Source organism: Myotis lucifugus, unplaced genomic scaffold (genome assembly GCF_000147115.1).
Source record: "Myotis lucifugus unplaced genomic scaffold, Myoluc2.0 scaffold_31, whole genome shotgun sequence".
NCBI lineage: Eukaryota > Metazoa > Chordata > Mammalia > Chiroptera > Vespertilionidae > Myotis > Myotis lucifugus.
In genome coordinates, this window is record NW_005871079.1 from 4,114,197 (window position 1) to 4,138,555 (window position 24,359).

Here is a 24,359-nt window from a genome sequence, read left to right on the forward strand (position 1 = left end):
GTGCTGCTTTCGCTCCCTTTTTCTTGATTTCTTCTTTCTTGGTTTTACACAAACCCCCCCCCCCCCCCCCCCGCCCCCCGGGGATTGAGCCGGCAACCCAAGCATGTGCCCTTGACTGGAATCGAACCTGAGACCCTTCAGTCTGCAGGCTGATGCTCTATCTACTGAGCCAAACCGGTTAGGGCAGCCACTGCTTTTTAACCAGGTCATGACACCATGATGACCAATAATGGGTATGCAGGACCCTTCCAAATGAGAGAAAGCATAAGTGGTAGGGAAGAGCAGGGACTCAAGAATTTTACTGTCTTGGTTCAAGTCTGGGGTCTACCATGTACCTGGTCTGTGGCCTTGGATATGTTTCTTACCTATAATGTGGCAATAAGAGTAGCACCCACCTGGCAATGTCCCTGGTGAGGATTAAATTAGTTAATACAGTGGGGCCTTGACTTACGAGTTTAATTCGTTCGAGACCGAGCTCGTTAAGGAGCTCGTTAACTCAAATTACTCTATCAACTCAATGCAAAAAATCGAACGAGAGACAGCTTGTATCTCAACTCGTTAGTCAGGACACTCATAAGTCAAGGCCCCACTGTATTTGTAAGTGTCCACCCAATTCCTGGGACAAAATAATACTATAAATTGTTAAATAAAATATATGTGTCAATTTGATTTTTTTCCTTTTTATTAACTTTTGAGGCTCTGCATTGACAAATCTGAAAAATGTCAAAAGTACCTCACAGTGTTCTAAATTTTTTAAAATAAAATATATATTTCCATAAACCAACAAAATTAATACCTTGGGAATTATATGTTACCAAGAATATATGGAACAGGAATGAGAATATATATTACCAAGTTGTACCCATCACTGTAACGTTGCAATGGCCAACAATTTACTTGTTCTGATATCTTGTGGTTCTTCAAGGGGAGAAAAAGGAGGAATGTGGGTAAAAACCAAAGAACAAGCTGGAAATAGAGAAATGCTTACTTGACTATGTCACTATCTTCCTATTTCTGTTCCATGAATATGATGCCAGGAATTTAAAAGTAGATCCTCATTGAACAATTTACAGTAAGTGTCCTGTAAGTGGTTTCTTAATGGAAAGTGTGACTATTACAGGTAAAATCTATCTGAGTTCTAAAATCATGAAATTACCTTGTTGTCTATACCAGCGGTCGCCAACCGGTGGTCCGCGGACCACTGCTGGTCTGTGAGGTCTGAAAGGTTGGCGACTGTTGGTCTATACTGCCATCAACAGTCTAAAGAACTTGGTAGACCACCTCCTTAGCTATGTTCAGGACAAGCTGCCGCTAGTTTTTTTTGGAGAAGATATTTTATGGGTAGTAAGTAGCATTGTGTGTCTGGGAACTATTGACTAAAAAGAAAATAAACCACCCACTCTCTTTTCTCAAGATGAAAAAAATAGCGAGGCCTTCTTACACCTGATTGAAATTGGCCGCCTGCTTATTGCCTCAGTTAAAAAACACGTCTGACCTAATATGTGGCTTGTGGTAGACATTGCTGTTGAATAGCAGCCATTAATTTAAAAACCAAACCGAAAGAAAGCTGAGAAGTAGCAAAATGACCGTACTTAGTGACATTTTCCAGATGCCACTTAACCAAACCACGCAGGACAAGAATTACTTAAAAGACATTAAGAGTTTTAATTGTTCTAGGCTTTTATTGCCTTTTAAACAATTGAGGTAAAATTTTCATTACATAAAATTGACCACTTTAGATGGAAGAAGGCATAGAGGGGATACATGGTGATGGAGGGAAAAGAATGCACACAATAAAAGAATCCCTGAGCACCCAAACAAAGGTCAGTCTATACCACAACCAGTAAGTGAGTTCTGCCAAAAAAGGAAGTACTGCTGGACTCCAGTCACACTTACAACCAGGCTGACTTCTTAAAAAAAAAAAAATTTAACCACTCTCAAGTTTAATACATTCACAGTGTTGTCAGCCATCATCTCTGTCTAGTTCCAAAACATTTTCATCACCCCAAAAGAAACCCCCTACCCATTAAGCACTTATTTTCCATTCCTCTGGGCTTTATTCCTTTTTTTGTGTGGGAAAGACTAAATGCAGGGGTTGCGTGCGCACGCGCGCGTGTGTGTGTGTTTGTGTGTGTGTGTGTTCACTTTGTTTTTGTTGAGGTATTTGTTTGATACTTTTTCAAAATGTGCCTTTTGCTTCCAAGGGTGAAATCTTATTAAATGAGAAAATTTAGGCAGATTTTGCTTTCACGTTTTTAGGAGGAGACCAAAACTGTAGACAGAGATGACTCCTTAATTTCAATGAAAGCACTGATTGAGGAGGACTCACTTTTAGACACAAGGGGGTAGGATTAGCACTTAGAGAAGTACAGAATAAGATGGCTCTAAGACCAGAAAGATCTCTTCAAGGCATTGAGCTCTTTCAAAACTCCAGGAAACTTAGTCACTCCAAAAAAAAGCTACATTTTCACATATATTCTGTTTTCCATACTTTCTTATATCCTATTTCATTCTCTTCTCCCATCTCTTACTGTCATCTGAAGGAGAGATAGTCAAATGGTGTTGCCAGTAAGGCCAACCTTACTGTTATGGGGCGGCTGCTATGTCTAGTTGGGATGCTTTCTATGATGGTAAGTGAGTCCCCTTTCTAGCTTCTCTGAGAGGGAAATACAAAAGGAAATAGTTTGTTTCCCTAATCACTTTCTATGTCCATCACATATTGGTAGTCATATCGATCATAGATCATCAGAACATTTTAGAGAAGAGTTAGAGAAAATCTTAGGGGGCAGGCTTTGTTTTTTCCTCCTAAATGCCCATTTCAAATAATATTAAAATGTGTATCATCAAGTCTACATAGTTTCAATTAATTTTGCATAGCTTGTGCTATGTGTAAGTATAGTCTCTGTAAATAAAAGTGTAAATGCAACAAATGCTTCAGAAAGTTACCTTTTAAAGGAACTTAGCCATTTTTTGTTATCATTAATTGCTAATTTTGATATTTGAATTCATAATGCATGTAAATATTCATGTACTGTGGTTGTTTAAAGCATGATGTAGCTGTTATAGTCTTCATTTATATTAGGAGGAAATAGTTATAACAATGATATAGATCAGCTTTGATACTAAATAAATTGCTAGTGCAAAGTCATCTCCTCTCTCAGTCACCCTGGTCAGTGACTGAGAGAGGAGATAAACAAATGGAAAAAGAAATGGATGAAATAATTTGTTTTGCTAGCATAGATTTTATTTATATGGAAGAATAACTATAATAGGAAATACCAAAGCCTCTTATGAAGAAAGTATTTTTACAACTAAAATTATGAAAGTAATAAAAGTAGAAATATTTGAAAATACTTATTTCATACATTATTGTGATCTTACCCTGTGTGAAATTTTGTGCCCTACATTTTTCACTCAACATGACAATGTAAACATTTCTCAATATCTGAAACTCCCTCTGACTACATCGTCCTATTTACTCATAAGGTCATGCTGATAAGTGTTATCTACTAATGGGGAAAAGAAGATGTTTAATTAAAGTGCCTGGATTTGTTCAGAGAGTGTGTCAGACATTTGGCTGGTATGGGCCAGAGCACATACTAACTGTAATCAACTAATCCCTTACCTGCTTATGGTCATATCTATCAGCTCCATATCTTTCATGGTTGAATTGTGTATTAACTATTCTCACATATAAAATGTTCATTCTCTCTGAACATAAAGAGATAGGATAATAGTTTTCTCAAAGCATTTAGTGGATGTTGATATGAAAGTGTTTAAGTATTGATGCCTAATCATTTAGGAAAGAGCCAAGCTTCTAGTCATTTGTCATGGTTTTAATTCTAGACATTTATCCTTTTTACTAGAGGCCTGGTGCATGGATTTGTGCACTGGTGGGGTCCCTCAACTTGGCCTGCGCCCTCTCACAATCCGGGACCCCTCGGGGGATGTCGGAGAGCCGGTTTCGGCCCGATCCCCACAGGCCAGGCTGAAACCAGCAGTCCGACATCCCCTGAGGGATGTAGCAGTGCGTGAAGCGACAGGTGCCCGGCTAGGGACGGGCATCATGCTGCTCCCGCTCATCCTGGTCCCGCTGCACCTGTCTGCAGCCGCAGCAGCTGTGCTCGCCAGCCATGAGCCTGGCTTCTGGCTGAGGGGTCCTCCTGCTGTGGGAGTGCATTGACCACCAGGGAGCAGCTCCTGTGTTGAGTGTCTGGCCCTTGGTGGTCAGTGCTCGTCATAGCGACTGGTCAAGAGGTCGACCAGTTGTAACGGCCACTTAGGCTTTTATATATATCTATAGATAAAGAAATATGTATCACCTTTTGGAGTTTCTATAAGAAAGAAGTTTTATTTAACATTCTATTTTTATATAAAATGCCCTCCTTTCATTGTGGAAGAATATGATGTGTGTATTTGGGGAATCTTTATTTGTTATAGTTCCTTGAAGTTCAAATGGGAAAAATTCAGCTTCGATACATGTGCCAATTTGTTAATAATGTTTTGTGAAATAGTTTATGTAACTTAAAACCACATTGAATACTTTACTATATGGAATCTACATAATTATCATAATCATATTCTAATTCATGAAACTATCACATGGAGTCAAACTTAAAAACATTTTTTTTTCTTTTAGCCAGATGAATTGTACTTTGAGGAAGGTGATATTATCTACATTACTGACATGGTAAGCCCAGCTAAAATTTTGTCATCCCATGTATGAATTAAAGATGTATGACTATTTTGTATAACCATAACATTATTTAAATGTGTATCTAGAAATACATATGCTCAAGTCTATTCATTTTAGCACAGTTTATAATAGCATACGATTAAAAATACCTCATATGTCGAAAAACAAGAAAACAGTTGAATAAACCTCTGAATTGGAGTATGATGAAGCTACAAAGAGTAAGGAATACCCGTACTGTGGAGTAATTTAAGTGAAAAAAGCAAGATGAATAAATGTGGATAGCAGGCCATCACTTATCTAAGAAAACGTGAGAGGATATACATAAACCTATTTTCTTCAATTTGTAATAAAAAGTCAAAGGAGGAGTCGTAAAATAAAATTTGAAAAATAGTTTCTTCTGTGGGTGGGGGAGGAAAATAGAGTAGAAGGAACATAGATGGAAGATAGACTTCTTAAAAATTATACTTTATTTTGGAGATCTCACTTTGGAATCATGTAAACTTTTTCATAGTCATACAATTAAATTGGTAAAAAGCAATCCCTGAAAATTAAAAGCAGCCCGAATCAAGTGAACTTCATTGTAATAACCACACAGAGAGGATCTATTCTAAGTGACTTTAAAACTCAGCAGTTGGACTGACATCTCTAGTAGAAGATGGATGAAGGACAAAAAGAACTGCCAAAAAAAATTGTAAATTATTTTTAAGCATGATTTTGTTGGAGATTGTTACTATCACTATTCTGAGAGAGTTGCATGTGTATTTTGGAGCAAATGAGTCACTAGGTCAGTGTAGTTGAAAACTGGATTTTCAGCCTGCAAGAAAGAATATATGGATGTAAGATCAACGAGGGTAAGTAAAAACCCTGTAGCTCTGCATTTGAATAGAACATATTTTACCTAAAATGAAACAAGACATTATCTCCTGCTCTGTACTTTGAAAAGGCCTAGAAAAAAAAATAACCAACTAATAATTCTATATTGTTTCCCATTAAAAGGATCAAGGCTCTTTTGTTGGTACCAGGTCTGGGGCAGTTAAGGTACAAGATAATCCCTAACTTCTTGTTTTTAGAATGCCAGGAAGCTACCAAAACTACCTTGGGCAGTGATTTCGAACCTATGGCACGCGTGTCAGAGGTGACACGCGAACTCATTTTTTTGGTTGATTTTTCTTTGTTAAATGGCATTTAAATATATAAAATAAGTATCAAAAATATAAATCTTTGTTTTACTATGGTTGCAAATATCAAAAAATTTCTATATGTGACACGGCACCAGAGTTAAGTTAGGGTTTTTCAAAATGCTGACACGCCGAGCTCAAAAGGTTCGCCATCACTGACGTAGGGTCACGTTAGAAAGACACAGGAACTATGTTGGAGAGGCTGCCGCTAGCCAAAGACAGGACAACTTGAGCAGTCAATTAGAGCAGCAATTCCCAAGGATTGAAACACATTTACTATGCTTAAATTATGAATTCCTAATGATATATCAAAATAAACATTATCAGACACCCTGAGGGGATGTGAGGGAACCAACTTTTTATTCTGACATCTGTTACGGTAAATAATCAGCATTTATTCTGCCTTTTTTTCATGAATTTCATCTCTGGAGAGCCTGGGAGTTGATGAGGGAGAGTTTCTCTTTAAAGAGGTAGTCTAGTTATTTAAATGATGTGGGAATGATGGAATTAGAATGTCATCCTTTTTGCAACCCCTATGAAATAATGGATCCAGATAATGTTCTTCAGTGGTTACTAACATTCCAAAATGAGAGATCACCAGACATTGTGTGTCTTTCGATGAGAGAGATCAAGATGAAATAGTCTTGCCAAAAAAAAAATTGAATCTAAATCTAATTAAGCCTCTAAAACTAATGAACAATTTAGAGGCAATACAGGGAACAGAAAAACACATTTTTGCTAACACAGGAATTCAACAGGCAAAATCCAGGCTGTTGGAAACTACAAAACAAATGGATGATTTTTTTTTTTCAACAAGTAGACGGTGAAGGAGTAAAAAAAACAAATGAAGGGGGAACCTATAGAATAAAAGAAACTTAAGAGGCAAATCAATCAATCCTATTGTTTGGCTCTTATTTGGATTCCAAGTTATGGAACAACTGGAAAATTTAAGTATTGATTTAGATATTTGATGATACTAAGAAATTGTTGAAACAATTTGAATCTGTGATAATGTTATAATTATGTCTGAGAAGTCCTTATCTTTCAGAGATACATATTGAAATATTTGCAGATATTGAAATAATATGATGTCTAGAATTTATTTCAAGTTAATCTGAAGGGGAGGAAAGTTATAGGTGGGGGTGTATATGAAGCAGTGTTGTCCATAAGTAAATAATTCATGTGGTTGAAAATGGGTACGTGTAGGTTCATTTAGTGTTCTTTCTACTTTTGTATAGGTTTGGATTATTCTGTAGTAAAAATTTATCTCAAAAATAAAGGTGAAATAAAGAGATCTTTAGAAAACAAACAAAAAGTCTTGACGCTAATAAAAATTAGTCTGGACAAAAAAATTCTATACGTAGTCTGTATAAACCAAATGTAATTTTTTTCTTTTCATTCGTATTATCTCGGTTTGATCTGTTTGATTGTTGAGGCTCTGTGATGAAATGCGTTTAATTTGTTGCAGACAGATGTGTGAATATTTGTAATTTAGTGATAAGATGAATGGACACCCGTAACTAGGAAATGAGGAAGCTTGATGATTGTGAGCAGGGCCGATGGGCATTTTGTAGGGCTGGTACGCTCCATGAGAGTCCAATGGTGTTAAAAGTGATTGAATGTACACTGGATTTGGTACCACTTAAAACTCGTCTTTCCCCAGAGTGATACCAGTTGGTGGAAAGGCACCTCCAAAGGCAGGACTGGACTAATCCCAAGCAACTATGGTAAGCATGGCCGGGGCTGCACTTTGGTATGCTCTGTGCACTTCCAGTTCCCTGGCTCCTGAGGCCTTTCTGCTTGTTGCTCTGGCTGAGAAATCAATGGAGTCACTGTCAGTGTAGGACATTTTCTTCTCCGTGAGCCTCCTGTTAATAAAATGGTCATGGACAGTAGAAGTGCTTGAGCCTTGACTCATTGGCTTAAGAAAAGGCATTGTAGCATTCTTGAAAGGACCCAGGGTTTCCAAGGAAACACACGTTTTACTTCATTCAACTCTTAGAACTTTTTTTTTTTTTTGCTGTTAAACTACATCTCACGGATGGTTTCTTAGACTAGCCCTTTCTTTCCTGATGAAGTAACCCTGCCTTGTTAATTCATTCTGGGGGCAGTGATGTTCATCAGATGCCTTTCAGGGGCGGTTTGGGCAGCTTGACCAGAGAGATGTGGCCCCTGCTCTGAACACACTTGTAGTTGGAGGGAGGAGAAAGCAGAGTTTCCTAGAAATCGGCAAAGTCAATAGAGCCCAGGATTGATAAACAAGGGGTCCTGGGTTCTAATGCGTTTCCTTCCACTGCCTAATAACCACGCACCTTGCTGAAGGCACTGCACTGCTACCTCCAGGACTGTTCCCTATCTGTATGATGAGAGGGTCGATTTAAATCACATCTAAGGTTCCTTTTGACTTTGGCATTGGATGCATCCTTAGGCCAATGGGGCTGGTATCAGGCACCAGTTCTAAGCACTGGAAGGGGACTTTAGAAAATGTCAAGGAAGGCACTTGAAAGCTCCTAGTGGGAGGGAGGATGGGAGAGGATGGAGGGCTGAGGCTTGGGGCCCAACACAGGGGCCCCACCTGCCCTGGTTTGAGGGCGATACTGTTCTGGATTTAAAAAGAGTTTAAACATTTCTCCATTTCTCTAACCTTGAAAATCTCAAATATACCTGATTCCCGAGGGTGTAAAATGTTCATAGACACTGAGAGTGTAAAATGTGGCCCTGGATCCCTGGTAGCCAAGGGAGTATCCAGTTCCAGCCCTTTATGGAGGGAGGGCATGTGTCTGAAGTTTCATTGGAACAATAGTCTTGTCACCCCTGCTGGTTCTAGGATAGCAGTGAACACACCTTCCTTGGAGGCAGGTAGGTGTACTCATTGCCCTTTCTGAATACAGGAAGCAAAATATTTTCCTCTCTCTCTCCTCCCCCCATACACACACACTGGAAACAATGATTTTCAGCCATCTTCATAGAGCGTGCTTTTTCAAAACGTAAAAATGAACATCAAAGTCTTTCTTTTGTATTTTTGTGACTAAATTTGTTTATTAAATACTGGAATAAACTGGTATGCAGGCCATGGATCTGTTTGTTTTGTTTATACTTGCAGTTAATTGCTCTGTTATTGTGTCATTGCTTAGCTTGGTTTCATTGAACACATAATTCAGCTTCTTTTAAAGCGGGAAACATCATTTAGATTTTCTGCTATTCTGCTCCCCCCCCCCCCACCTCACACACTCTCAGTAAGGGAAGCTGGATTGCAGAAGGCCCTGGCTCTGTGGGAGCTGGGGGACTGTGAAGGCTTTAGTGAACCATTTGGGTGCCACTCTCAACGCTGGGTTTATACTTTATCTTTCCCGTCTAGTGGCTGAGCAGGCTGAATCCATTGACAATCCACTGCATGAAGCTGCAAAAAGAGGTAGGTGTGATTCTTTTCGACTGAGATATGCAGAACAGTGACACACAGAGATTTTAATTATACAGTTTGGTGACTTGTGACGAATGTGTACAGCCATGTAACCAATACCAAGATCAAGATCCAAGATCTAGAATGTTTCTATCATCCCAGAGAGTTCCCGTTCTAGTTAAATCCCTGTCTCCCCCAGAGGCAGTCTCTGTTCTGCCTTCTGTCATCCTAGAGAGATACGTGTAATTTTGATTTTAAATTGTCAGTCACTCACACTTTTGAGTGCCTTATATACCCCGTGCTCAGTGGCAAGTGGAAAGGGATGGTCTGTGACTCCCAGAGGTTAAAGTCTGGAAAGACAGAGATGTGTGTGACAGAACAAGATGGTGTGATATGTACGGCAATGGAAGCCTGTTTGAGTTAAACAGGCTCCAGAGGCCAGAATGAGTAACAGGAGGGCAGGAGGGTGGGGGCTTCTTGGAGGTATTGCATTTGGGAGAGTGTTGATGGTGTGTGTGATAAGGGAGGAATCGGGAAGGAGGGAGCAACGGGATGGGCCTTGTACCGGAGGCTTTATCCTGTAGATCAGTAGTTTTCCACTGAGGGTAATTCCCTCCCTCCACACCCTAGAACATTAGGCAATATCTGGAGACATTTTGACTGCCATGACTAGGGGAATACCACTGGCACCTTTTGGGTAAAGGCTGGGGATGTTGCTGAATATACTATAGGCTACAGGACAGCACCGATAACAAAGAATTCTCCAACCTCAAATGTCAATAAGTCTACTGTTGAGAAACCCTGCATGGGGAGTGTTTGCAAGGATTCTTTTATTCTATTTTAGGTCGTTTTGAAATCTGAATATGCAAAAGGAAATTATTGGCTTAGGATTGTGCATAAGTAGAGCTACAAAACTGACATTTAAAACTTTTTTTTTGTAAATTAGATATTTAGGGCATTAGCCAGGGGATTTTAAATCAGTATTATACTTTAATATATGAGTAGAAAGTCTGAGTAGGTTATTTAGTGTTTATTTTCTTGTAAGAACTGAAAGTGCATTTAAAATAAGAATATAGGTAGTGTCTGCTTTTTCTTAGGTTTGACTCCCCCCCACCCCCAAATTTCAGGAATTCACAAAGGAAAAAGTATCTATTTTTTATAGAGTAAAAATACCTTAAGCAGACCCATTTAGGCAACTTTTCCCATTAACCTACTATTAAAAATTGATGTTAATGCTTTCCATTAATAAACTGGAAGTCAAAATATACCATAATAGATGCATTACTCAGCAGGTCTTATTTTCAGACTTGCTGATTAAGCCATTGCAAGTGGAAATGTATGCAGGAAGAAATTGATTTAAAGGCCAAACAAAAACAAAAATTCTTTTTCATGTGTTTTTATAAATGTAAATTTTTTCCCCAGGAAACTTGAGCTGGTTGAGAGAGTGTCTGGACAACCGAGTTGGTGTCAATGGCTTAGACAAAGCTGGCAGCACTGCCTTGTACTGGGCTTGTCACGGGGGTCACAAAGGTATTCCATTTTGTTTGTTACCATAAATGTCTGTGCTTCTGAAAAATGTACTTCATCTAGGGGAGTCAGATTTACAGAAATGAAAAAAAAATTGGTTATTCTTTTCAAATCTTTTAGAACATCAGCCAATAACCCTGATCCTGGAAGCTTTCTTTGTAACACAGTAGGTTGAATGTCATCAGTCAGCCTTCCTACGTGGACCTCTTTGACTTGAAAGAATGGAAGCTTCCTTTCCTCAGACTTGGCACAGTTACAGGAAAACAACAGTCATTTAAAAACAAACCCCAATATCTAATCGTACAGAAGGAAGGGGCAGAATGGACTCCTCTAGCTTAGCTTTTCCATGACATATGCTTTGATCATATACATTTGAAGATTAATGCAAACTGCTAGATTCAGGAGAAAGAGCATTTGCTTGAGTTAGTGATTCAGTTGGTAACTTTCTCTGTTACAGTCCCTCGTAATAATGACAGATGGAATTTCTAGATGTATTTCAAACTGGCCAACATTCTGCCACAACCACTCTCTTTACACCTCTCTCTACAACCCAAAAACATAATCCCAACAACAATGAGAAACAAAAAAACCCAACAAATTAAATAGCACATAGCTAACGGGAAATTTATGGTTGTGTCCCAAAAGATACCCAGTTTATTTTAGCTAATAAACACAAGTTAGTGTTATAAATATTAGGTATCATAGCAAATGTAAAAATACTCCTATAATAGATGTCATGTGAAAATGCAAAAGCCAAATTGTTTGGGGGAAAAAAAATTCCCAAAGTAATTCTCCCTTTTAGAGTCTTAAGATTTCAATTTAGATATATTTTGAAAAATTTGTTGTAAGGATTTTCCTGAAGATTCTTCTAAAGAATTCTCTTCTATAAACTTATTATGCCTAGTTTTATCAGACTTTAAAAAAAATCTTAAAAAATTATTATTTTTTCTCCTTGAATTTCAGATATAGTAGAAATGCTATTTACTCAGCCAAACATTGAACTGGACCAACAGGTAAGATTCTTTACATGAAAGTCATTTAACACACCTGTCTTGTTCTTTCTGTGCAGCTTATGGGCATGAAAAAATCATATCATAGTGTCTTGAAAATCATATCATGAATCACATGTCTTCAAGTAGATTCCTGAGAGAGGGGAGCTGGCTACTCATTATTTGGTTGACAGAATTATAGGTTGTAAATGGTTTCTTTCCAAATTTTGCAGGCATGCCTCCATGGTATTCTACTCTCTGGGGTTGCTTTTGAGAGGTTTGATGCCATTTTGATTCCCATTCTTTTGTGTGTGATCTACTTTTTCTCTTCATTGGCGTCTTTAACTTTGGTGTTCGAAAATTTCACAGTGATGGGCTTCCGTGTGGGTCTTTTCCCAATAACCATGGTGAATTTTTTCAGCCTGGAAAAATATCTTGTATTATTTCTTTTATAGTTCATATGCTCATTCTCTGATCATTTTCTTTGTTCTTTGGTTCTGAATGCCAATTAGTAGCTATGTTAGACGTCTTAGGTTGAACCTCCAATTTTCTTGGTTCTAAGATTTTTCTCACTTTTATCTTCATGTTTTATTTTGGTTGCCTTTTCTATTTTATAACTTTTCTATTGCTATGTAACAAATTACCACAAAAATAGCAGCCTAAAATAACACCCATTTACCTTGTATTTTCTGTAGACCAAAATGACGTAGATGGGTTCTCTGCTCAGTTCTCATAGGTTGGAATATAGGTATGGCTAGAGTGGGATTCTCAAATGGAGATCACATCCTTTTCCAAGCTCTTGAGGTTGCCAGGAGACTTGAGTTTCTTGTACTGGTAGTAATGTGGACCTCAGCTTTCTGAGACCACTCATCTCTATAGACAGTTCACAGCATGACTATTTGCTTTCTTCCTCAAGGCCAGCGACAGACTGTGTCTCTGACACTATACCTGTTTTTGGGAAAGGGCACACCTGATTAGGTCAGGCCTACCCAGTATAATCTCCCTTTTGATGAACTCCATATCAACTGATTAGACACCTAATTATGGGAGTGATATTTTATTATATTTACTGGTCTCGACCACGACTCAAAGGGAGGGAATTATCCAGTGGGCGTGTGCCAGGAGCAGGAGTCTTGGGGGCAGTCTTAAAATTCTGTTTACCCCAAGCTCTTTCTTTCACTCTGATTGTTATTTTAAATGGCGTTCTTTATTTCTTGTTTCATTATTTAATATTGCCTTATATCTCTGATGTTAATTATAGCTTTTGAAAACATTTCCTGCGATTCACCGTACTGTATCTTTTCCCTCAGAGATTCATTGGACTTTTTGTTTTGGTTCTTTTTCAGATACAGGAGATTTTCCTCAAATACCTAGTGTCTTTGTCCCTTCATGTTTAAGTGTAATTAGAAGCTCTGTGTGCTTATGGGGCTTGTTGTCTGGTGGGCTTCTCCACAGGGCGAAGTGGTGAAGTCCTGGCTATTTTGTTGGGTTGTCTCTATGTGCCAGGATGAGTACTCCCTCCCTCCTCCACATGTGGGGCGGATCAGCTTCAACAGAAAAGTAACCTCCAGCTTCCTGGGAGAGCGGTCTTACTGCTCAGGTTTTAGGTTTTTCAGCTAGCCCCTGGTTGTATTTCCTGGCCTTATTGCCACCTTCTTTTGTACCTCATGTCCATGAGCTAGAAAACTCTCTGCTTAATTTCTTGACAGGGTAATTCTAGCATCTGTACTGAATCCTCTGGCAGCAAGGAGAGAGGCAGGTGATCTGGGGTTCTGGGGTTACTTCTTATAAACACTTTTTCCCAGTACCCTTGTTTTCACCCCCATGCCTCATTCCTGCTCCAGTGTCTCTAGGCATCTCCAGTTCCCAGTTCATGCCAGGTTTCTGTGGAAGGAAGTCTGCTGGCTTCCTCCTGGTGTCTTGCTCTGCAGGCCTCCGTGCTTCCGCTTGGGTTCTGTCACTGCAGTTTCTCTTCCTCCATCCCATTCCATCTCCCTACATGTCTCATCTCCCATCTCTTGAGTCTCCTTTCCCTCTTTGGAATTTTATATGATTTTATAACTTTCTTCTCATTTGCGGTTTACTTAGAGCAGTAATTTTCAGATCGTGTGCTACAAGAATTTTTAAAACGTGCAATACCTGACTATTTAGTCAGGGGCACTGACCTCTTTTCCCTTAGATTGTCAAATAAAAAAATGACCACAGACAACACAATAGTAGCTGTCCTGTGTGAATGCCCTGTCTTGAACCATAAATATATAGGACATATCCTGGTCACGTTGTATAATAAGGTTGTGTTTGTTTAGTTAATTCTTAGTACCAGAAATCCTTATGTACATGTATAGGCACCTGATTTTTTAAAAAGTCACTTTTACCCAGGCCAGGTAGCTCAGTTGATTAGAGTGTCATCCTGATAGGCCAAGAATGCAGGTTCAATCCTGGTCAGGGCACATACAAGAATTAACCAATGGATGCATGAATAAGTGGAATAACAAATTGATGTTTTAGAAATAAATTAATTAATTAAAGTTACGTTGGAGCAAAAAGGATAGGTAATTACATTAATTATTTTTTTGTAAACCAAAGTTATACCTATTTTTTCTTGTTGGCTTGGCAAAAAATATATTTTTGGCTGTTCCGCAGAATTATAATAATTAGTTTATGTGTGCCATGAGTTGAAAAAGGTTGAAAATCACTGACTTAGAGTAAGCTTAAATTCCTGTGTTTTCAGTCTACACTCTATTTTTAAAATGTTACTTTTTTTTCTTTGTTAATTTTTTAAATTGAATTTATTGGGATGACATTGGTTAATAAAGTTACATAGGTTTCCGGTGTATAATTCTATAATACATTATCTGTACAATGTGTTGTGTGTTCACCACCCTGTTATGCTAAGTGAAATAAGCAAGTCAGAGAAAGGACAAGTACTGTATTTCTTTTTTTTTAAATCCTCACCTGAGTATATATTTTACTGATTTTAGAGAGAGGAATAGGGAGAGAGAGAGAGGGAGAGAGAGAGAGAGATAGAGAAAGAGAGAGAGGAAGAGTGAGAGAGAGAGATGAGAGAAACATCGATTGGTTGCCTCCCGTATGTGCCTCCACTGGGGATCAAACCCACAACCTAGGTATACGCTCTGACCAGGAATTGAACCGGCAACCTTTTAGTGCACAGGACGATGCTCCAATCAACTGAGCCACACCAGCCATGGCATCATATGATTTCATTCATGTGGAATCTACTGAACAAAATGAACTAACAAACAAAATAGAAACAGACTCATAGATAGTAAACAGACTGACAGCTGTCAGAGGGGATGGGGGTTGTGAGGGCTGGGTGAAAAAGGTGAGGGGATTAAGCTACTTTCTCTTTTTATCACCATAGAACAAGTTGGGAGACACAGCTTTGCATGCTGCTGCCTGGAAGGGTTATGCAGATATTGTCGAGTTGCTTCTGGCAAAAGGTAAAGTGTGCTGAGTTTACCTGGTCTTTGCTTATCCTGAAAAATAGGCTACATCCAATTACACCAGCAGGAAGAATAGGAAAAATAATAGCCTCCTTATTTTTTAAAACTGGGATTTTTAACCTCTACTCTGTATCACAGAGTTGTTATGATAAGATGATAAGATGGAATTATTTCGATGATTTGTATAAGTTTTTAATTTTAAATTAAAACTGTGGTAAGCTTTAAAATTATATATATTAATTTTAGTAAGAATTTATTGTACATTTCTGTAGGATTAAAGGACCTTAGAAGAAGAAAGAGGTGTTGTGGTGTGTGTGTGTGTGTGTGTGTGTGTGTGTGTGTGTGTGTGAAAGAGAGAGAGAGAGAGAGAGAGAGAGAGAGAGAGAGAGAGAGAACGAACAGACAGAGGAGGTCCTCTCTGAGAAAGCTGTATGGGTAAAGTTTCTGAGGCTCCTGTTCTCACAGGAAAGTCTTGATAACTAAGAAAGATTTCTGTGGCTGCAGTGTCCTGCTTTGACTGAGCAGGTGTTAGATGTATAGAGAATGAGAGAAGATCCCTTAATTCCCTGTTTTTACATAAGAAAAAACTTACTTCTGAGCCAGAAAAGTTCTCCAGTTAGTTTTGCCAAAGGTAATCAGTTTTGGTGGAAAGAGTATTGCTGTGCTACAGTGTTCAAAAACATCTAATTTATGTTTCTTGTGTTGGGAAAGGTGCTAGAACAGATTTAAGAAACAATGAGAAGAAGCTGGCCCTGGACATGGCTACTAATGCTGCCTGCGCAACTCTCCTGAAAAAGAAACAGGGAACAGGTATTTTTTTTTGTTTTTTTAAAAATATATTTTTATTGATTTCAGAGAGGAAAGGAGGGGAGAAAGAGATAGATAGAAACATCAGTGATGAGAGAGAATCATTGATCAGCTGCCTCCTGCATGCCCCACACTGGGGATTGAGCTCACAACCTGGACATGTGCTCTAACCCAGAATCGAACCGTGACCTCCTGGTTCATAGGTTGACACTCAACCACTGAGCCACGGCAGCTGGGCAGGTATTTGGTTTTAACCCTTCTTTTTCAATGGTGCTGTCATGACTAAGATTTCTCAACTTAGTATTAGGAAAAAAAATTTCTTGATAAACTCTTCAGGTGATTCTGAAGTTAGATTGTCTATCCTTGCTCGAAATCAGAACCTCCAACACAGACGAGTACCCTTATGTAAACAAATTTGAAGAGACAAATTAAACATACAAATTTTTGTATATTTCTTAGTTTCTTACAATCAAATTCTAATCACTTTGCTTTCCATTATAGTCCTTTTCAGAGAACCATGGTCTCCATCTCTTCTTTTCAGATACGTTTTTATGAGTGGATATCTCTAACTATTTTTTAACTTAAGCATTCAACAGCTCCATGATTATATTTTGTTTCTGTTTTAAATGAGAACATCAATAAACTATTTTAGCCCAGCTGGTGTGGCTCAGTGGTTGAGCGTCCACCTATGAACCAGGAGATCACGGTTTGTTTACTAGTCAGGGCACATGCCTGGGTTGTAGGCTCGATCCCCAGTGAGGGGTGTGCAGGAGGCAGCTGTTCAATGATTCTCTCTCCTCATTGATGTTTCTATCTATCTCTTTCTCCCTCTCCCTTCCTCTCTGAAATCAATAAAAATACATTAAAATATTTTACACTTTGTAAACATTTTGGCATTTATTTGTAGTACTGTGGGTGGTTTTTAAAGATGAAGTTTAGGTATATAATCTTAAAGATAAAAATAGCTATTGATGTGGGAGAATAGGTTTGAAAAAAATGAAAAGATTGTGTGGTTGTTTTGAAAACGTGTTAAAGAAAGGTGTTAAACAGCATTGCAGTCATTCCTGATTACTACTCAGAGACCGGATGTTTATTTGACCTCTCAGTACATAGCCTACTGAATGTGTCCCCCAGAATGATTCTAATGTGATTCCTGAAAGAAATGCTGGAGGGTGTGCCTTGAACTCTTCTTCCTATCCTTCTCTTCTGATTCCCCTCTTCATTCATCATTAGCTTATCAGCCCCTGAGAAACCCAGAGATGTAGGAAAAGAAAGGTAGGAGATTATTTGGTTAGAGGGAACTTCTCGTCTCTTTTTTCTCACATCTCAAGCCTTACTCTATGTTTGGCATTTTAATACCACTTTGAAGTATGTAATTAATACATATTTTTCACTGTTTTTTTTTTTAAAGGAACCAGTATAATGTTTTTTTCCAAATCTTTAGCACTGCTACTCATCATTCCAACCCTTCTTAGTGTTGCTTTAGAGCAGGGGTGGGGAATGTCTGGCCTGCAGGCCTTCTAAGGCCTACAAAATCATTGGTTTGGCTTGGCTGGCGTGGCTCAGTAGTTGAGTGTCGACCTATGAACCAGGAGGTCATGGTTCAATTCCTATTCGGGGCATCTGCCCCGGTTGCGGGCTCGATCCCCAGTGTGGGGCAAGCTGCTGGATGATTCTCTCTTGTCATTGATGTTTCTATCTCTTTCTCCTTCTCCCTTCCTCTCTGAAAAAATAAAAAAACATGTATCGTTGGTCTGGCCCTGCCAATGCATTAGGGGTGAGTTAATTGAATGTTTGACCAAATATAGCAGTCTAATTTTTAAGGTGATAATTTTGTATGGCCCATGAATGAATTTTTTAAATATCTAAATGGCCCTGGGCAGAAAAAAGATTCCCCACCCTTGCTTTAAAGTTTAGATTGATTAATCTTGGTGGAGAACTACAATATAACTTTTGAAAAATCTTTATTATAGAGGCTAAAGTGCATTTGTTTTCATTTTAACTTGAAGGTATTATCGTTTTCAGAGTTTGTGTAATGAGATACTGATTTCTGTTTTTATCATTTGAATTGATTTCCCATTAAGTTTTGAACCCTGGGAAAACTTATTTCTCCCCCAGGTATCCTTTCATTTATGAGAAGAGGCAATCTTATGTTGTCCTATACATATTCCATTCCTAGCAGAAGCAACAAAATAAAGTCAGTCCCCTGGTTTCCTGTTTCAGCCCATCAGAAATATCACAGTCCCCTTCTCTTCCTGGCTCACCAACAGAGCTTCCCAGAATTATCCTCCTGACCGATTATGGGATTCCCATCACAGCCCTCCTCTCAAATCTATTGTTCCCTTTTGTCCTTTATTCCAGATGTGTGTTTGTTCCAGATCCTTATTTCTTTTAACTTCAGATATATAATGTAAGCTGTTAAGCAGTTTGGGACTCTTTAATTATTTAAGCCATGTGTGCTCACCAGCAGAACAAACCTTTCTTTAAAGTAATTGCTCCTACAGAGATGAAATAGGTTCTGGTAAGTGAGAGGGAAAGTATTTACCAGCTGAGTGGTGCTCCCCAGCTGCATTGTTGCTGAGCAGCTATGTGCAGCCTGCGGGAGAGAGACTGTTACTTGAGGTGGACCTCCTGCTCCTTGCTGCCTGGGTTGGGTTAGGAAGTAGGACTCTGGCCTAATTTCCTTTCTCTGCCATCGACTTCCTGTTGCTCTGCGGGTATCTTCAGAATGTCCTTGACTGAGGGGTAAGGTTTCTTGTGAGCTGAAGGTTATCAGAAGCTCGTGCATAGTGTGAGCTTGATCATGATAGACAAGGGAAATGCCAGATGTGCTCAGCCCCTAGAGAGCTGCACCGGAAGCCTTGACGTGAGCAGCTGGACCAGGGAGGGCCAGGTGGCCAGCTCTCCTGTGTCTCTCACATTTTTGACGTTTTTGTAGAATAGGGCTAGGAGATGGGCGCTCTTTTTCTCTGTTCACTCCAAGTGTCTTTAGCATGCCTTCCTACGTATGTACTGATTGGATAATAGATTTGTTAGGGAGGTAATCTTGGGGCCTGGCATACAGAGCCAAGAATGGAATTTTCATATTTCGATTTTCATGTTACCTTTTTCTTTCTTTTTTGTTTTTCTGCTTCATTACCCCAGCAATCCAGTTAAAGTATTTTAATTTGTATTTTGATCCTAGTTGGAATGAGAGTTTAAATATTGAGCTGTGTAACTAATTGCCAGCATGAACTCTCAGCTGGACAAGGTATATTCTGATATCATTGTCCACTTCTTGGATTTTTTTTGATAGGAAAAAAATAATTCATTTGTTTTAATTACTATGAAGGATAACCTTAGGACACAAGGATGGGGTAAGAGTCGTATTTGAGGGTTGAACCCTTTAATCCTTTTTCTAATAAAAAAATTGGGGTACAATTTACAGTAAGTGAAGTACATAAATTCTAAGTGTACAGCTAAGTGATAATTTTTTTTTTACTGTGCGTACACTTATTTGCCACAACCCAGATCAAGATGGAAAACATTTCCAACCTCCAGAGGCCTCCCTTAGTATCATTACTTCTCTTACCATAGATTAGCTTTGCCAGTTCTTGAACTTGATATAAATGGAATAAAGCAGTATGTACTTTTTTGTGTCTTTTCCTTAACATTACTTCTGTGATGTTTGTCCATGTTATGTGTTTATCCCTCCACCAGTTATTTATGTCTCTCTGTCTGTCTGTCTGTCTGTCCGAAGTTCTGATGCTTGATTTGGAACATGTAAGTCCAGGGCACTGAGACTGAAGAAAAATGGAAATGAGGTAGGGGAGATTGGAAGAGCTGCTGGGTGATACATTATCATGCTGGGCATGAACCAAGATAGGCTATGAAGAGATACAGCTCATGACTCAGCATTTGTCCAGATAAGAAGTTTCCAGAGAAACTGCCTCAGAGAGGTCAGTGAAAGGAAGGGAGGAAAAAGAATTTATTTGCCTGGCTCATTTCTGTCTCTTGAGTTCCATTCAGTCTGAGTTTGCACCATGGCAGGTTATCCTTCTCTTGCTAACAGGAGAAACGAGGTTAAAACAAAGTGCAGAAGTAACCACTGAAGGACAAGTAATATCTCAAATACCGCAAAAGGCAGGATTGTAGTAGCAAAGTAGGAGGGAAAAGAACTTTGCTGTTTGTCTCTTTGTCTTTTACTTAAAGCTGCTGTTACCAAGTTAGTAGCCAGTCCCGAAGTTTGTGTGTGGGATAGAACAAAATACATTGCTCCCAGGTCTCCAGAACTCCTCTTAGGAGAATGGAGAAGAATATCGTCAATCTGGAGACTTCTAATAGTTTGGAAGTGAAATCATGGAAGTTTCCCTCTGTCCTATACCCACTTGTTCTTTTATCTTTCTTTCTCTCCTATAAATTGGTTTCTACCCCCTTGTTCTGACTCTTCCTTGTCCCTCCCCTTTCCTCAGTAGTCACTTCCTAAACATGTAAAGATTCTTCAAAAAGCTACAATATCATTAACATACCTAAAATGAATAAGTTCTTAATATTATCAAATGTGATTTTCAAAATTTGCCATTTTTCTTATGCCTACTTACTTATTTTTTGCTTACTTATCTGTTTACTTACTTACACTTTGTATAAGTCAGGGTCCAAATTAGGTAATTGATAGGTAACTCTCAGTTTTTTAAATCAGTGTTTCCTTTCCTCTTCCCCTGTTTTTAGCCTTGTAATATATATTTATTAAAGAGACTGGGTTAGTTTATTTGAATTTCCCAGTGTAGACATTATAAGTATGTAGTCCCGTGGTGTTGTGCGTCATGTTCTACTGTCTTCTGCATTTTTGTCAAATGATGTTAGATCCAAAAAAAAAAATGATGTTAGATCTAGATGTTTGATTAGATTTAGGTCTAGCTATCTTAGGGGGAGAGGAAGGAATGTTCCATAAAGAAAATCATGTCCTCCCACAGAGGCATATAATATCTGGTTGTCACTCTTCCTATGATGTTAGCATCCACTGGTGATCATTGTTTAGATCCATTATTTCACTAATCTGTTGCAAATGGTGATATTCCAACTCTGTCACTTTTCCCCTCAGTTATTAGCTTGCAAATTCATAAAGAAAAATTTCTCATCAGCTGTTTGGTTACCCAGAGAAATAGTTCATGTAGCAGAAGCAGAATAAAGGCTTGGTTTTTACCTTTCTTTTAAGAGTTTCAAAATAACAGTGCTGATTCCCTATCAGTCTCCAAAGGGACCAATGAATTCCCTTTGGTGTGTGCTGAAATATTTGATGTGTTTTAATTCTTTGTAATTAATATCTTTATGGATAACTTTGGCTAGTGGAGGCCTCTTCAGTTTGGATCCTGAACCATTTTAAAGTGATGCTGATTTTGGTAGGATCCTTGCTTTGTGGCATGACAAGTGGTTTCAGGTGCATTTTTTTTTTTTTACACATTTTCTGCCCCAGACTTGAAATTAGTCATATCTCCAATGAGCAGTGGGGATATAGTATTTAGAGACCATGATCTGGGTGCTATAACATATATTTATTGAGCTCTAACAATGTGTTTGTATGTGCATTTCAACCCCCCACCCCCCTTAAATTATACCTAGTGTAACCTGTTATAGAAATTTTGAAACGGGACAACCAATGGGTCCGGGCTGCCTGTCACTACTTGAACCAATTCACCAGAGACAGGGTTGAATCATATGTGAGCATTTATTCCAATAATCCTGGCAGTATGGAAGAGCAGCAGGCCATCCACAAAAATCTGCTCTGCAACCCCCCATAAGCCAGCTACTTATATTGTTAGGGCAATATTACATGGGCAAGTAAGAATTATAGGCATGGGAAGCAGGTAATGGGGGCTGGGGTGAGACTCCATTGTTTGGGCAACAAGATTGTTAATCTTTCCATGATAATAGGCAATTCTTGAACGAGAATGGACCGCATTCCAAGGTTGACTGCAGGTCCTAGGTCAGTGATGGCGAACCTGTGACACGCGTGTCAGAGGTGACACGCGAACTCATTTTTTTGGTTGATTTTTCTTTGTTAAATGGCATTTAAATATATAAAATAAATATCAAAAATATGTCTTTGTTTTACTATGGTTGCAAATATAAAAAAATTTCTGTATGTCACACGGCACCAGAGTTAAGTTAGGGTTTTTCAAAATGCTGACACGCTGAGCTCAAAAGGTTCGCCATCGCTGTCCTAGGTTGACTGCCAGCTCCGAGGTTGACTCAGGGGTCCTGGGTGTACAACTCCCAGCCAGGTTAGAATGTCCTTTCTTTAATCAGAACAAGGCAATCACGGTTAGCAGCATGATTAATATTTCTTAAAACTATAGCTAGTCCCCAATATTCTATTTTTGCCCCTAACAACTTGACCAGACAGTTGAATAGGTGAACATTAAAGTCCCAGTCTTCCTTCTGAACCCTGTTCAAGGTTGATTTTACATTTGATGATGTTCAGTTCTTTCTATTTCAAAACTTTTATTTTTCACTTCAGTCTTTTGCTTCTGAGGATACTTCATCAGTGTTTTCTACAATGAAACTGAAGCTTCTGTGTTTTCATTCTCTTTCCTTTTTCTCCCTCATTAGTTATCTTTCTACCCAGTGACCTTGCCTTCAGGTAAGGCCTCGGGTTGTTGACTGACTGAAGTCGTGTGTGCGCTTGTCCTTGGGGGAGGTTGGAAGCACAGTCGTCACAGGGGAGGGGCTTCTGGTGTGTTCCACGGTGGTCGTGGTGCATTTTGTCTGAGATAGAGTAATGGTACCTTAACACCATGTGCTTCCATTTCTGCATGTCTAAGGAATGTGCAAACAAGTATATTTGTCAGCCTCTGTGGCAGCAGCTAGGCTGAAAAGCAAACATTGAAGAAGATCCTTGGGGAAAGAACAACCCGTGGGTCTGAGAAAAGATGACAATTTGTTGAATTGTCAGGAGCTTTGAACATGAAAACAAAATCCAAGCAATATTTAATTTCTCTTTTTTTGCTTTCTCCCTCTATTTTTTTAGATGCTGTTCGAACATTAAGCAATGCTGAGGATTATCTTGATGAAGATGACTCAGATTAATTTCTTTCTGAAGCTTTAAGAGCTAAAACTTCTGTTGCTTTTGCCATTCCAAAACCTTGTCTTTGCCAGAAGAGTGTTGGTAACAGTTTTTTGTTTTTGTTTTTTAATGTCCATATGAACGTGGAACGTGGCAGTATTGCACTGTGTTTGAGTAGAACATGTAAATGAATAGTTCTCACCTTTGGTTTGCCAATAAGTGACTGGATTCTTCGCTGTATAAAGTAAGTTTTTGTTTAACAGAATAGAACAAGAAGAGATTATTGCTATTTATCAAGTTAAAGGAATTTTAAGAATTTATTTCTTTAAAAAAATCAGGATGGTTTTATAAATTAAATTTCTTTACCTCAAGGATGTTTTGAATGGATTTTTCAAGGGGAGAAATGCTTATTATAATAATAAACCAAAAGACAACAGAAAATTGTCAGTTATTCTGACAAAAATAAACATTTTAAGAGACTTTTTTTCCTTTTGTCTGTTTTTCTGGTATGACTCTGTGCCGGTAAATAAAGAAGTTTTTTATATTTAGGTAAAGACTGAATTAATTTTTTAAAATTATATTTTGTATTTGTTAGCACAGGAGAATCATAATAGCCAAATCTCCTTTCAACTTTCTGTATCTGCTTTGATTAAATTCAAGACAATAATCACTGAAAAGATACCTTTCTAATAAAATATATAACTTTACTGAGAATGAAACTTTCAGTTTTATCTCTAAGGTTATACTTGGTATGAAGAAACTTAGCAGCTCATTGTTTAAGGTTTGAAAGGTTAGAAAAGAAATGATTGCCTTGGCCAGGTAGCTCAGTTGGTCAGAGCATCGTCTCGATATGCAAAGGTTGCAGGTTCGACCTCTGTTCAGAAGCAACCAATGAATGCATAAATGAGTGGAACAACAAAAACCATGTTTCTGTCCTTTCTCTCTCTCTAAAATCAATCAATAAATTCTTTTTTAAAAAGGAAATGATTTCCTTATTATGGAAGATGCCACAGTTTTCTATGGTGGAGTAGCCAGGAGCCATGATATTTTTTGGCTTTCAGTTTTTCACATTGGTTTTCTCATGATTCGGATTCTTTTGCTAAAACACCAGTTAACATTTTAGGGAGCCTTCTGTACTATCGAAGTGACGCTTTATTTGAGCTTCTAGTTTTTATCACTACTGTGATGATGTTAAAAATGACACGGCCCGATTCTAGGCACCAGGCTTCGGACTATGTTTTGCAAGAAGACTTCAG

The 24,359-nt window shown here is 38.5% G+C and overlaps 1 protein-coding gene across 1 annotated transcript in view; it reads left to right on the forward strand.

Moving 5' to 3' along the window:
- The window catches only part of OSTF1 (osteoclast stimulating factor 1), a 52,919-nt gene extending 29,331 nt beyond the window's left edge, over positions 1-23,588 (forward strand). Inside the window, exons 3-10 of the mRNA XM_006086816.3 lie at positions 4,640-4,690; positions 7,538-7,601; positions 9,233-9,286; positions 10,697-10,804; positions 11,765-11,814; positions 15,173-15,251; positions 15,966-16,064; positions 23,068-23,588. Coding sequence (XP_006086878.1) covers positions 4,640-4,690; positions 7,538-7,601; positions 9,233-9,286; positions 10,697-10,804; positions 11,765-11,814; positions 15,173-15,251; positions 15,966-16,064; positions 23,068-23,126 — 564 coding nt within the window. The 3' untranslated portion in view covers positions 23,127-23,588. The remainder of the gene's footprint in view (positions 1-4,639; positions 4,691-7,537; positions 7,602-9,232; positions 9,287-10,696; positions 10,805-11,764; positions 11,815-15,172; positions 15,252-15,965; positions 16,065-23,067) is intronic.
- Positions 23,589-24,359: the final 771 nt, after the last annotated feature.